The sequence below is a fragment of the Cimex lectularius genome, unplaced genomic scaffold, assembly GCF_000648675.2.
Source record: "Cimex lectularius strain Harlan isolate CLEC.00 unplaced genomic scaffold, Clec_2.1 scaffold39, whole genome shotgun sequence".
Classification (NCBI taxonomy): Eukaryota; Metazoa; Arthropoda; class Insecta; order Hemiptera; family Cimicidae; genus Cimex; species Cimex lectularius.
The window spans coordinates 1,665,081-1,680,846 of record NW_019392653.1 but is presented as its reverse complement, the minus strand read 5'-3'; the positions used below and the strand labels follow the sequence as shown (position 1 = coordinate 1,680,846).

The 15,766-nt window shown below is 32.2% G+C and overlaps 1 protein-coding gene across 2 annotated transcripts; it reads right to left on the bottom strand.

Moving 5' to 3' along the window:
* Window positions 1-1,444: 1,444 nt before the first annotated feature.
* Window positions 1,445-15,376, bottom strand: LOC106661159 (REST corepressor 1). 2 transcript variants are annotated; one of them, XM_014384390.2, is made up of 11 exons: window positions 15,040-15,375; window positions 14,798-14,860; window positions 14,656-14,730; window positions 8,430-8,644; window positions 8,156-8,347; window positions 7,931-8,005; window positions 6,542-6,651; window positions 6,253-6,460; window positions 4,201-4,336; window positions 3,967-4,142; window positions 1,445-1,676 (listed from the first exon to the last, which is right to left on the bottom strand). In XM_014384390.2, exons 1-11 carry the CDS (start codon window positions 15,140-15,142, stop codon window positions 1,581-1,583), a joined length of 1,449 nt encoding a protein of 482 aa, XP_014239876.1. In that variant the 5' UTR covers window positions 15,143-15,375; the 3' UTR covers window positions 1,445-1,580. The 2 variants fall into 2 exon arrangements, with proteins under 2 accessions (XP_014239876.1, XP_014239877.1); XM_014384391.2 differs by lacking the exon at window positions 7,931-8,005 and having other exon boundaries at window positions 15,040-15,376.
* Between the last annotated feature and the right edge of the window lie 390 nt (window positions 15,377-15,766).

The window sequence follows — 15,766 nt, the reverse complement described above, 5'->3', positions numbered from 1 at the left end:
TTCTACAGAAAGTTGCTAACAGTTCGAACACCTGGAGAACAGTGTACTTATTAACAAGACTCTTAATACTAGTCCCCATTTTCACAGTCTGAAGTCTTCCTTAAAACAAGAAACACCATTTTAAAATGAGTTTGTTTTGTGGCTGTTTGACATATTTCTGGCCTTTATTGATTTTTCTTCTTTTGTAACAACTTTGAAGGTAGTTTTAGAAAATTGTGCCCAAGAATCTTTAACACACACCAATGAAAAAAAGACGTATTACTGACAGCCTTACTTTAATAGTGATAAATGATAAAAATATAACTTGTGATAAAAATTTTTCCCCTTTCCTCTCGATAAAATGAATACAATTTTTTGTATGTTTATTCTTCTTCCTCCTGAACTCTAGAACATCAAATATAGCTAAACCATTGAAGTCCATATTGCAACAGAATAGTTGTGAATTGTTAATAAAATGTTGGTGCTAGGCCTTATCTAGCAGACCCACTGTAACACATCACAATGCCTGCTTGTTTCATACTCACACATATTGAACATTTTAAATCAGATTACAAAAGAAAAATTAAACTGTAATGAAGGATTAGGCTAATTAAAAGAAAATCCATGGATTTCAGGTAGGTTATTTTATTTACAAAGAACATTTCTTATCGAACATATAGAAATGAAAGCAGTTACATTCGTATGAACTGTAGATACCAAAATAGAACAATCCTACCTTTGGACATGGCTCAAGCTTCAAAATGGCCAATGTGACCCAGTTTTGATAGGTTTAATGTGATATTAAAAATTAAAACAAAACAAAGTTGTATAATTTTTTTACACTACTTTTGCTTACAATAAAAAAAATGCTCAAAATAAATACAAATAATTAAAAAATCTATAAAAATATTTCAAAATGTTTTATTAATAAAATTAAAAATTACAGAAAAGTTTTTACTTCACTTTAAAAAATAAATTATGAAAAAAGATAAAGTGTAATTAAGCTTTTTATTATAAATGACTTTTTCTAAGAAAAGAGCAAACTTTTTCTAAGAGAAAAAGCAAAACAATACTTTTTGTTTACATTTTGTTTTATTTATGAATTAAATTAATGGAATAATAATGGTTAATTAATGAATATTAATTTTCATTCAATGGACACAACATTGAGCATTTAAAATTAATCAGGTGTGTTTTCTGATCATTCATTCATTAAATAACTTAATGCATCTGGCTACTATGCAAATTAACAAGCTCTCCAAAACAATTGACTCCAATCAATACTTATAATTAAAATACAAAAAAATCAATAACTTAGATGTATGTTTAATCTTGCACAATTGGATACAACTGGGCTATTTAATTTACAAAACTATATTTATAAGAGTATATTTAAACCAATATCAAAGAAATTATTTTTAAAAAAGTAAAAGAATTTAAATTTTTCATATCACAATTAAAAGGATATTCTAAAATTCATTTAATGCTAACTGAATAGCTTTCTTATTACAACGCCTATTTACAATACATCTTGAATTGAACATCTTCCCAAATCGGCCAACCTATTTTACTACAAATAAGCAATGGGGTGAAAATGTGTCTTAGTTTTTCGCAGCATTGTCTTTGTTGTTTTGCTTTGATACTGGCGATGATGGGGCACTCCCAGATGGAGTACTGGAGTCTCCACCGACTTCCATCTAAAAAATAAATTAATATTTAAATTGTTGATTGTTGCTGTTGAAGGTAGGATTTGTACTAGGGACTGGACATGAAAAAATATGGTCTTAACTGGGATTCAAGCTATATTCTAGGATTTCTTGTTAGGGTTTGTAAGGCGATAAACTCATAGTTTGATCGTTTCTGATCATCCCGATCTTCTATCCCAGCTCTTTCGGTCTGTGTATTATGTCATTTTAAAGGATAAATTTTTTTAACAATTATTTTTGTAACACTTGATAAACCACCAAAATGTATTTAAATTGTTGCTAACAGGATTGCTCATAGATTTAAGTATATCCATTTTTTTTAAACAATACCTAGGTTTAATTGGGGTTTCACTTTTTTTCTGTGGAAACTTGATTATCACCTTCTTTTAATAAGTTTAATGAAATACAAAAGCCATAAAAAAGGCAAGTATTATTTTACAAATTTACTAAAATTGTGAGTATAAAATGGGCCTATATTCCTTGAACCAAAGTATATGTAAGCAAAGCACAGAAGGATGGGAAATTTTTTTCCCCATTCATAAAAGTTTGAAGTGGAGCGAACGATGGAGTTTGGTTCAGTCGAATTGCGTTTTGCCAGTTCAGGATTGCCACTGATGTGGGTTTTTGGAGCAACGTTATTCTACTTGGACTGTTGGCTTAATAAGTAATGTTTGGTGAAATGTGTCTGACAAAAGCTAGGAGGATCAAATATGATTAAGCTATGTTCTTCCTTTTGATTTTTGAATACCTCACATTTCAAAATATATTGGGTTGTAAAATAAATTCACAGCATTTTTCATAATCCTATTTTATCACTCTTCTGTTTTCAAGCAACGTTTATTTTTTCTTTATTGTTTACACAAATTAATTAAGGCGTTTTTATCCTTCAGTTTTGTATATTTTACAAGGTTTGTTTGACAATTTAAAATAGAAGAAAAAATAATGCATTGCCATTTAATGTTGTTTTATTACCATAAAGGGAAAACAACAGCTCAGACTGCTAGTAAAAATTGGTATGAGTGTGGGGATAAAACTTTAGGAGAAAGTACCATCGTAGAAATGATGAATGGTGGAGTGAGTTCGGTGTTCAATCCTTTTTAAAAAGATAGTTCCTACTCACAGTAAGTTGTTTTCAACGATCCAGATTTCGAGCTTTTAGCTCATCAGGTTGAAGGAGTTCTACAAACTGATGATGTGCTAAAAGCTTGAAATCTGGATTGTTGAAAACAACTTACTGCGAGTAGGAACTATCTTTTTAAAAAAGGATTGAAAGTACCATCCAGACTCAAGTGGTTAGCTCGGTTCGAAAGTGGAAATTTTGATTTGGAAGATCCGAAACGTTCTGGTCGTCCTTCATCCGTTGACCAAATTCAAGCTTTTGGCACAAATAAAACTCACTCAATGACTAGATATTGCAGAGAGAGACTTAAAACATATCTCATACAACTTATCTAATCTAGGGCAGGATGGATATGTTTGTCAGATTAATATGTTTCTCTCATGTTGACTTTGAATTTATTGGACTTCACCTCCATCTTTCCTAATATGCAATGAAATATCTCATTTTTAAAAAGATTGAAAAGTGGGTCCAACAATGTTTACAGAGGAAAATCCTAAAGAAAAGGCAGCGACCTACTAGTAACTCCATAAGCTGGACTTAATCCAAATAAGGTAATGCACAGGTGGTGGAATTGAAAGGAACTTCTTCTGCCAAACATTCTGCCATCCCTAACCATAATTCTGCTAAACCAGTGTTCATTCTAGAGTAAACTGTACACAATTAGAACAATTAACCAAAAACTATCAGCATTGACTAATCACAAGGGGTTGTTTTCCAACACGATTACGCCCCCACGTGTTTTTTTTATAGACACACTGGAAATTGTTGGGGCTTGGCTGTTAACCCATTGTAATTGCCCCTTCAGATTTTCACTTATTCCAGCTCTACAAAACTATCAATTGGGAAAAACTTTATTTTCTTGAGGATAATTGAAAACAAATTGCTCAAAAAAAAAAAAAAAAATCAGAGAAAGGAATTTCAAAATTAAATGGAAGATGCAACAGGAACAAAATGTTTTATGATTAAATGTTGGCTAAATTTGCGTTCAAGTAACTGAAATGTTCATTGAATTTACTACCAAAAAACACTGAGGACATATTTTACGACCCGATAAATTGTACTACCATTAGTAGGGCTATTGTTTTACATGGAATTCTCTGCCTCTTTTAACAAAATAAATTTTAACATCTATATCACTGAGGTATTATTATATTTAATTACCTTTTCAGGTTTAACTTCCGCAGTAATAGGCCCATGTTCTGCTTCATATTCCGCAACTACTTTATCTAAATTATACCTTTTGCGCTGGTTGGCGAAAAATAACCTAACGTGGGCCTCAGTTTTCGTGCCAATCACTTCAGCAATCGTGGCAAAATCTTTCCCATGCATTCGTATACCTGAAGCACAAACGGTTGAAGAAGATGCGAGAGGCCAAACAAATATTCCATACTGTACCTTGTACTGCAAGTAGCAATTCGTCGTTGGTCCACCTTGAGTTGATTCGGGAGTTGTTATCAGCGGGACGCAATGTGCCAAGGCCTTTGCTTGTCTTTGCCCTTAACCCCGACAGCACTTGTTTATTGAATTGGACCTGAAATCAAACTCTGACTATTATTAAGACCACCCAAAAATATTCACTTTACTAAATAGATTTTTTTAAATTATATTAATTTTATATATACAATGTTTTAGACTTCCCAAAGACCATAATAGTACTTTCACCAGGATATAGGGCAAGCTGTAATAAAATTTATAACTTACATTGATTCCAGGGAAAAACAATTCATCTTTGAAATGAATTTCTAGTGGCTAGGTTCGCCATTGAAGCATCTTCTGTTTTATTGTCATAATTGTTGGCTACAAAAAGCAGCTTAGCATTGTTTTATTGTCTGTCCCCCTTTTAAAACCACTTACTTAAATGGCGTCCTAGTATTTTAATGATATATATTCTGCTTAAATAATAGTTACTAAAGAAAAATCAAACATCTATACAATAGTGTTTTTATTTTTTATGTAAATGGTTTGTTCAATTATGCTACAGAAGACAGATTCTGGTAAGTTTCAGATGACATGGATGATTTGAAGAGATGCTTGTGCACTTCACAAATAAAAAAAAAATCAGAAATCAAAATTGTACTATTTATACTAGGCAATGAAAAGTGGTAAACAATGTTTACTTCAACTTTGAAGCGTTAAAAAAGAATTAGCAATGTGCAAAATATAAGCATGCATTATTTCGTTTTCTAGTGTTTTTAAATTCAAAACATTGGAATAAAATGTTTAAACATTATTATTTCAGGAAATTTGAAAATGTCACACTATTAATTTCATGTTGGCCTTCAAAACTGACATACAATTCTGCTTAATTATTCTTATTACCCATGAGTTGTGTGTATCAGATGTTTTTATTTTTCATCTTTTCAACAGTAATTAATTAAAATATGATTTTAGGTTACAGATTTTCAAAATTATTTCTTTTTTATATTAAGATAATATATTATGTTTTGACTTAAAAAAATGTTTAACATTTATGCGTTTTCACTTCACTTACAAACTAGATAAAGATGCCATCGACAAAAAATGCCCTAGTCCCTAGTGAAATATGAAAGGGGGGGACAGACAGAGAGGAGGCAATTTTGTGATAAAATTAAAAGAAGACTTATTACAATATATTTATTGAGAAAAAATCAACAAGGTATACAACCAGTATACATTTATAAATATAAATAATAGAAAAAATAGTTGATGTTTAAATTACCTAGAAAATAATTGTTCACAAAAAATTGTTATTACTCTAAAAAAACACAAGTTTACAATGGATTGTCGTTTAAAAAAGTCTAGTATAAATGATGAGTATAATTTTTTTTTTTGCATAACTACCCTTTTTAAAGCTGCGAGGGAAAATGCCAAGCATATATCTCACAACTCTTTTGTTTAGATCTTAATGAGATATATGCTATTAAGACTTTGATATAAGTTTAAGACAAAGTCATTAAAGTGCCTAGAATCTAATTTTAAAATAAAAATAACATTGCATCTCCTCTCTATCTCTGTGCACAGCTGGTAAAAGAAAGTGTAAAAATTAAAAATAAATTATATATTATAAAGCAAAAATTAAAATTAATCATAGAAACTGCAGTTCCTATAAGCAGAATGTTTTAAGTAGCACCTAATATAAATCCATCTTAACTAGTGTCATTAATTTTCGCTTTCTCAAATATGCTACTGTGACACGTTAAAGTGTGACAATACTCAAAGTTTGAGATAATCTCAAAAAACCAATTTACCATTGAGTTCTGGTACGTCTTCAATTAAATAATAAATTAAAATTATATCATCAAACCTGAAAAATGTTCTTTAAAATGTGAAAAAAATTCTTTACATAGTTTCATTAGTTGAATTCAATTTGCCAAATCAAATGTCAATATTTGTGTAATATGTGTAATCGTATATATAAAAAACATTGATTGGAACTGAAAGACACTATCATCAGAGCTAAGAACGTACTTGTCTTTTTAGAGAGATAATTTCTCTATCCATAGCTTTAATAATAACTTCCCCGTGCTGAGGGCAGTCTGAGGAAAGGACGACAAGATCATCATGGTTAATGTACATCCCCCTCGGTGGCTTGCGTTTACTTCTTGCTAGAACACTATTGGCATGCCTGTCCCTGGGCTTGGCCGGACCAACCGTCGGCCTTATTGAGCCCGTGCGCCTGTAAATGCCATATTGTTTAGCACAAAAGCTTCGAAAAGCCACATACACACAAATAGGAGGCCAAGTATAAAATACTAACCTCCAGTGGGTGTAACACGAATTGCAAAGCGGTCCTTTAGATGTCGTCTGCGCCACCGTGCACAACACCCCGCAATTACTACATGGCGTCTTCGAGTCTGCTCCTTCCTTCTAAAATTAAAAATGGAATGCCTAAAGCAGTTGAAATATCTATTTTCTTTTAAAGGTGACCTTTTTCACCGTTATACCCACTCGTACTAACAAAAACAAATGTTTGAAAACCAGCATAACATTTCACTTTCCTCCTACTTTTTTTTTTACACAAGTCTTTAGCTAATAATAATTCACTTAAACATTTTATTAATTTATAAATGATATATGAAAGTTCAAAAACATTTTATAACCGGAAGGAAAGTAATTTTTTACTAAAGATCGTTTTTTCTTCTTAGTTAAAAATAACTGGTTTATTTAGCAGATTATGTTTTGACGATCAAAGAAGAAATGTTGATCTTAATTGCATGTTTTCCCCCTACAAAGCTTTTTTTCTAATGCATGGACATCTTTTCAGCAGAAAATGAAAGCATACTGGAAAATGGCTCGCCAAATAAAAATTTAATATTTTACAAAGGGAATTTTATATTAGTGAAAGGAAACGTTTAACATAAACTTTTAAAATTTCTGTTATATTTTGTTCCCACCCATAGTGAGTAGTGTGACACCATATTTATGCGAAAAGTATTTGAAAAGGAGTGACAAAAAAAAAGTTATGGATGAACGCAAATAAAAGGAGACAAAATAATTTAACTGAACTGATAATCAAAAACCCTGTAGATCAGGACATAATTTTCAAAAGTGATAACTGCCTCCTTTGCATTACATCACCACTTCAAATAGGCTAAATAAAATAACCTATCAATCAATTTTGTAAGGTTTAAAGCCACAAATATGTACAAAAAGTGAATTAATTTACACAACTTTCACAACTCTGAGTAAAACATATTTGTATACAGTATACACCAATGGTTTGTTTTAAAAACGAGAAAACAGAGAGGTACAATTAGTTACAATGACTCAATAGCATTGAAACAATATGATTAAATGTTAAAAATGTTTGTGACAAAGCGTTAAAGAATCTACAGTTTTCTATGGTCAAAAGCTGATCTTGATGGAATGAACAATGTGTGTTAGCACTAAGAAACAAAACACTAGTCTTCTATAGATTTCCTTTTTTTTTATATATATAAACTTAATAAATAAATAAGCAATAGATGGATGATTGTATGAACAATTGGTTTAGTTTGAATGACCAAATTGAAACATGCAATTTAAACCCCATTTGTTACAAGAAAGGTGTGTAATAAGTTATTTGATTAAAGCGATAAACATAGAAATGCGATTATGAGCGTTTGTGCAATTTAACTTAAAATTTTTTTCTTTTTTTTTGACTCACGTCTTGTATATTTTCTTGACTGGATTGAGATGTACTTGGTGGTGAACAACTTTTTCGCCCGTATCGGTTCCACTTCTAGACACAATGTTCCACTTTTAAATTTTTATTTAACTTTTCCCAAATGAATATTGTCATTTTATTCATAACATTCATTTTTTTTATTTTTCAAAAATATGAATGTTTTAAAAACAATAATTTCTATTTTTAATAATATCTCAAACTGACCTTGTCCTCGGAGTCAGAGTCTGTGTTAGAGCCGACTTCAGAACCACCATCCGAAACACCACCCCCTTCTTCCGTGAGGCTTGCTCTCGCTGATAACTTCCTTGCGTGTTTGTCCATAAGACTTGTGCGACATCTTGTTTTTTTCCAAGAGTAATAGTGTTTAACTAATGTAAATACTGATTTGTCTGGTAACTTCAAAATACAAATAAAAATGGTTAAAACAAAATCGCAAGTTTCAAAACAAAATGCACTTTTTTAAATTTTTTAAAATTACCATTTGACGAATCCGATGGAAGCTCTTTCCATGGAATTGAAACGCCTGTTCAAAAAGCACTTTGTCCTCAATTGTCCACTCATCTGGGAATGGCGTAAAATTTGGCAGATCATCGAGTGCATTTTGTAAAATATGTTTGTGCCAGAAAAGCATCCCTAAGGCCTGCTCTCCATTGTAACCATATTTTTCTTTTGCAACAGCAATGTAATTATCCACTAAAATAAAAATGAAAAACTAATTAATATACCTAAAAGGGTTTTCTTTTATCTAGCATTTGATGATTATCCACATGCACTAAATGGTGAAATGTTATAAGTTAAAACAAACATATTAAATGTATTTTTGGTGACAAGAATATAAAGGTTGGTTAAAAAGTACTTATACAGCCTGAGATGATCAGAAAAAGATGATCTCAAACTTGTTTATTTCATGCCAGATAAATTCATCAGGAAAAACATTTTACAATTGTCACACAAAAAATGAGAGAAACAAGATTTTTAATAAAAATTAAAAAAAAAAAAAAGAAGACAACCATAAGCATATAATGTAACATGTATTACACTGAGCAATGCATACACATGGATAACAGAATAACAAAAAACAAAAATGATTGACAAAATTCTATTGATAAAATTCTTTGTACTTATATTCTCTGACAAAAATTGTTTATTCACTAAAGTTCTGTAAAATTTGACAGGTTTCATAAACTCATTGAATTAAGTTAAAATACAACTAATAATTAAAGTGGTGTTTTAATCTTTAAGGCATTGATCAACATTGATTCCATGAGAGAAGTATTCAAACTGCATTTTCTAAATTTTCTGTTCCTACATCCAAGTCAAAATATAAAACATTGGAAATGAGCTAACTACATAAAATAAGTATTGATTGATTTTCACTTAGGTGAAGACTTTTTTTTTAAATGACCAACATTTTAAAATTTTAACTGAGTAATCCTCAACGGCCAGGTATAGTAAATAATTGTTTAATAATTAAGGGTTAACTTTTATATAAATTGGGCTGATATTCCAGCATATTTTTAGTGACCAATCAAGATTTTTGGGCAGAGACTGAAAAATTACCAACTCATTCAGCAAATTTTAGTTTTACAGCAGTATAGCAATAAAAAGGTCAATTATATTCACTGGTGTTATTCTCTGTTTATATTATTTTTAAATATGGCCTAGGATTATATGGGCTGGTCTACAAAGGTTATGAATTTAATTTTTAATGTATTACTTTGTTAAAATTGACAAAATATGATAATTTTATTTTTTTCAGTAAACTAATTATAGCTAGTTAAAAACTAACATTTTAACAAAATCTGCTTTTTTTTTGCTCTGCATTGAATTCAAAGGTTTTCTTATACACTATGTATTTAAGATATGACAATATTTCAATTAATTATACTTTTTATCTAAGGTCTTGGTTAAGATGAAAAAGTTAGGGCTAGCCAAAGGTTGTGAGTTCAAATCCCACTTGTGACACTAACTTGAAAATTCATCTCAACCAAGACCTTGACAAAAAGTATAATTAATTGAAATAATTAATACGGTCAATTATGACTGCTGAACATATATGGATTGATATAATAAAATACTGTTACATACATCTAGGCTTTTGATAAAGACCAGAGATAATGACTTGGTCTAAAAGTGTCTATTATTGCGAAGTTTTTTAAATTACGCCAAAAAAATCATCTGTGATTGATATCAACCTTAATGTTATAGTTATATACAAAAAAATCAGGGCTAAGGCAAATTTGACAGGCAAACAGTTCCTTTATCAACAAGACATTGAAACTATTTCTAATTATTTACATGGTTAACAAATATACTTAAAAACATTTTAAAAAAAAAAAATTAAAAAAAAGACACTCGCATTTTGTTGTTTACTTCAAACTATATTTATTTTTATTATTATATTAATTACAATTTACTTATATTACTGCAAACCAAATTAAATGAGATCAGGGCTTCATTTGTTTTAACAAACTCGTTAAATTTTAATCTACAACTAAATGATTTTACGGTGTTTTTGTTTAATTTTCTTTCACACCATCATAATTATATAATTTTTATTAGTTTTAAAACGGGTGCATATTCAGGCACTTTATTTAGACTTTATTTAGGAGGCCCAGCCCAGCAACCGACAAACCCCGGGAAAAGGAAGGCTTACCTTTTATGTATTCTCTCTTCCACGGAGGTCCATCCAGAGATGTGAATAAAAACCACTACATCGATATCGTGGAAAAGTGCACATCTCCCAGACCTACAGAGCCTAATATGCTCAGGTACCCTTCCCCCACTCACCTCCTACTGGCATTCACCGAACCGACTACCCCATGATGCCTGCCCCCACATGCCCTACGATGATGCCTTAAAAAATCCGGAAACAACTTACTGTGAGTAGGAACAATCTTTTTAAAAAGATTAAAATCTATACATAGAGTTTGAACTTAACAAACAAATGAAAATTATGGAATGAGTATTTAATACTCACAAACTGTAGTTGTTATAGTCTGATGAGGAAACCCTCAAAATCCGAAACACTGCCATTTTGTGAGTGGAACCAACTGTTGAATATTCACTCTATCACTCCATTTTTATTCATGTTACTGAATTTGTTAACCATGTAAATAAATAGAAACAGTTTCAAAGTCCAGTTGAAGGGGGGGTGTCTTCTTTGAAAAATTGATGAAGGAACTTTTTTTTCTTTTTTTTTTTCGAATTCTCCATATCATTTATTTGTTATCTACCATTACTCCAAGGTGGAAGGAAGACTTGGTTGAGGTCCCCTTCGAATGTACTTTTTAAGTGGTTTATTTTTTCTGCAATGTGAACCCCACCTCATTCACATTTTTCTACATTTATTTGATTACTTTGTTGATTTATTTTTTTTTTTGCTTTTAAATTTATTGATTTAACTTGTTAGGGACCGATTGGCAAATAGTTATGGTGTCTGGATTTATTAATTAACCGCATTAGCGAACCCCAGCATAGCCCTTGACTTTTAATGGGGAATAATTTGGAAAAACATATTTTAAAGTGGTTCTGACCCCTCATCTATGACACACCCAATGGGTTACAATTGTTACTCTATTATTTATTTTTTACTTCATTATATATTTTGCCTTTTTGATTTATCTGTGCAATTTGAAAATAAGTAATAATTTAATGGGGTACTAACACTTGTTGATGATATGTTTAAATATTATGGGTCGTTGGATTTAATAAATATTTTATTTTAATTGGTTTATTATATTTTAATAATATAAAATTAAGATCGCCTTACTCTTATTCCATTTAAAACTGTTAATTTTTTAAAAATATAAAATAAGGATTTAACATTTACAAAACATAATTGAATTTAAATAAATTACAGTTTAATAAGTGCCAAGAGAATAAATTTGAATACTAGTTATGATATAATTGGGTATTTGGTCGGTTTAGTTTGTTATAAATTATGTACTCTGTCTGAAGGGTTTGTTCCAGGCTCATTGATTCCATTAAATGCATTTTTGAAGTTTATGGGCTACTTTTCAAAAATATTACGACTGGATTCGACTCATTTCTGAAGAGGAAGCACATAAGACTTCGAAAATGCATTTAAATGAAAAAAGGAGCCTGGTGGTTTTTATTAAAATTAAAACCATACACACTGTATGTCTGCACGACCAAGATAATTGTAGGAAAAAAAAAAAAAAAAAAAAGGGTAAATTATATAGTTGAACTATTATTTTTATAGTTGATGGGATGTTGGTCTGCGAGTCTGCAAACTCATGCTGAATCTTCACTCACAGATTTGTTGAACTACTCAAACCTGTGAGTGAAGACAGACCTATTATTTTAATTATTATTGTTTATTTATTTATAACAGCTATCAACAACAACGTCATTTCAGCCTGTGTAGTTTTTAACCTAGACTCATTCACATTCATTCTTAAATACATTCCTTCTTATTTATATACCATTAAATTAAGTACTGTATATCAATATCTGTATATCGCATATTCCCTTTATATAAACAATTACACACACTCCAATTAAGGTCTATGGGAGTCTACATGCACACATCTACATCACGCTTACAGATACATTCTAAAAAAAAACCATGAGAAACACAAACTATGTCTAAACTGTATGAAAATTCCCCTGTTTCCCTAAATTTCACAAATATTTACTGCCATACTTGAACACAATTGTCATATTGCGAAGCATACCTACATGGAGCTATGGAATGACACCCTACAATTAAGTGGGACACATTAAGCGTCATTTCTCTATATGCCAAAGTAAGTTTCTGAGTCAACCACGTATAGCTGTTTCTGAGTTGGGTTAGGATAATCCTCTGCAATTTAGACACTGGGGACCACCTATCAACCATACTCTTGATGTGTAAGATCACCTCGGATTCCTCGGTCCACTGATGCTGTCATTTTCTTTCCACATTCTTTATTGCACGTTAAGCATCAGCAGGCTGGATGACGATAGTAAGGTATGGAGGGTGGTCCATCCCACATGTTCGATGTCCTCCAGCCCGAATTGTCAAGGTACCCCACCCCCAACTACTATGATTTTCCGAGACACCCCAACTTATCTTTCAAATGAAAGTATGACGAGAGGGTCCATTAAGAATCTGAAGAAAAACACTCACGGAGTCAGGCTACTCAACTACAAAGGTGGGCTCAGTAGTGTAAACACTGCAATGTGGGGTTGAGTCCATAAAGTGGCCACTCGGATGTTTTACACAGCACAGGCCACATTTTCAATCCTTAACTCGTCGAAGAACAGGCGAAAACCAGCATACCTCGACCTAAGTTCAAGGAACTTACAGAGTTAGAGATATGGCAATGTAGTCAATTTGGCCAGTCACCATTTAATAAATGAAGCTCTTCAGTAGCTGCAAAGGTTGAGGACAGGTAAGGTAAAAATTCTGGGTTCAAATCTCAGCAGCCCTGAATTCTGAGCCAACATACTTAAATGGACTTTTTTTAAAAACATCGGCACCCCAGGGGTGAGGGTTGATATGACTTCTGCTATTGCGAACACTGAGGGGGGAAAATAAAGGACAAAATAGGAGATTTGTTTTACAAGAATATACAGTAAAACCTTCATTATCCTGGGTTCGATTAACCGGGCTCCCCGTCTCTGTATACGTGTACTATGCATACAGATATATATATATATCTCACATAGTAACAAGTCACTTCCGATTTGAAGAATACTGTCTTTTGTCTTGTTCCTCCTACCAATCTGTGTAGATTGAACACATTAGTTACAGCCATCATTCTAGTACAACGCGCTAAACCCTTTCCCATACATAGACGTCATTCCAGAACGACACACCTCTTCTAGAAAGCCCCCGCTTTTAAAGCTTATTGTATACTATTGGGGTATATGTAGAATCGAATTTAATCGGCGTCACAGGCCTTTATTAACACTTTGTCAACATATGAAGACCATTTTTCAATTTGACCTTTTGGAAATTTTTTACATTTTTTTTCTTCATACAATTTTTTTTGTTATATACGTATTAATAAAAGACCCGAACCAACACACACAACCGTAACACATCTACACAAAAAACACACAATTTGAGCCCTGAGGATGATCTAAGTAAAGATTGAAACGTAGGCACAATGAAATGTTTTTCTAAACCACCATCACACAAGACTGCATCTCACAATATCCAAATAATAATCATTAATAAAAATAATATAGGATGTCTTCTTAATACATCTTTTAATTAACGCATTAAAAAAATAAATTCCATATCTGAGGTTTTTGATTTTTCATGGATCCCGTCCCTATACCCCGTTATTCTGGATAATGGAGGTTTTACATAGAAGAAAGTTTTGAAATTTTTAAAAGTAAAGTCAACCATTACTAGCACCTTTTAGATATTTCAATTAACACCGAAAGTAAACTAAATTAAACTTCAAGTATAATAGTAGCAGTTATTAAAAAGAAATTTGGCTAAAACAAATTTATTTAAAATTGTATATATATTTTTTTTAAAGCTTTGAAATGTAACATGCAAACGAACTTTATTAACAAAATTATTAACTTGTAAAGTTTTCAAGAGGCGTAAATCAATATTCACTTGTTGGAAAGTGTTTTTTAGAAATATATTTAGAGTAGTACAATGAAATATAGTTTTTGAAATATTATGTTAACTGAAGGAAATTATGATGCAAAGAATTGTTCAGTGTGAAATAACTTACATTTTTGATCAGGTATGTTGGTGGCTGGAGACCAAACCAGGAGAGCTCGGTCAGGGCACTGGTCTAATTTTCTTTCTGAAAGGAAAAAACAAACAATGAATATAAAAAAGCTTTTTTTTTTAAAAAAAGGGTTTGAACAAACCTGAGATGGGGATGAACTGAGGGATGACTGCCTGGTACTCCCTCCCAACCCTGATTTTCTCACCTGGAATAGATTTGAGCTTTTAGAAATATATCGAAACCCCTGGATCGGTTCTAGGTTTAATTTGTATAAAGGGAGATGGGAAAAGGAGGAAAGGGAATGGGGTGTGAAGATGAAAATCTGATGGAAGGCGTCGACTTCCAGGTCTTGAAGGAGGCGGCGAGGTTCGACGAAATGCGTACCTGACTCTTCGTCGCTGCTCAACCCAGAGAGATCGTTCGGGGTCGGGACCCTCGAGCCCCTGCCGTTCCTCAAGCTGTCCGCGTTTTTCTCGGCGAAGACCATCCCGGAACGTGAACGGGGAAGAGGGCTCGCCTTTTTAGCCCTGGGCGTAGAGAGTGTTGTCTTCCTGTCTGGAGGAGAGAAGTAAGCGGAATTGAGCGGAGCCCGAGACGGCCGAGGGTGAGTGCCTGAGTGGTGCTGCGGTCGGTCAGTGGTGAGAGGAGAGGCGATTCGAGCCACCGTAAAAAAGTACCTCACGCGAACGGGGCGACCCCTCGACGACGAGACGAAAGCGCTCCACGCATCAACAAGGCCGCAGAGTGCAGACCCATTTTCCCCTTTTTTCTATTTTATTCACGCCAACACTTGAGTCGGACTTTTTCAACTGTTTTCATAATTTCAACGATTTATTTAATCATACAATCAATTTTTAATACGAGACACACAAAATAAAATATCTTAAAAATCCAATAATGGTGTTAATAATTAAACAAAACTTCGAATTGTTTAATCCAATCTCTCAAAGGAAGGGGTGGATATCACAATATAGTCATCATAATTTCATAAATATCTTCATAAAAAAAGTAGTTACCTTTTTATACCATATACGATGTAATGAAATTTCAGTTACATCTGGACTTCCACAGGGATCACATTTAGGCCCATTATTATTTTTAATCTTTATAG

What these genes read in the sequence shown, in the direction of transcription:
- LOC106661159 (XM_014384390.2), bottom strand. Translation starts at nt 15,142, where the DNA reads ATGGTCTTCGCCGAGAAAAACGCGGACAGCTTGAGGAACGGCAGGGGC. An exon ending in TCCATCGGATTCGTCAAATG is followed by an intron (nt 8,348 to 8,429) that starts GTAATTTTAAAA and finishes TGTATTTTGAAG; the next exon opens with TTACCAGACAAATCAGTATT. An exon ending in ACTCTGACTCCGAGGACAAG is followed by an intron (nt 8,006 to 8,155) that starts GTCAGTTTGAGA and finishes CATTGTGTCTAG; the next exon opens with AAGTGGAACCGATACGGGCG.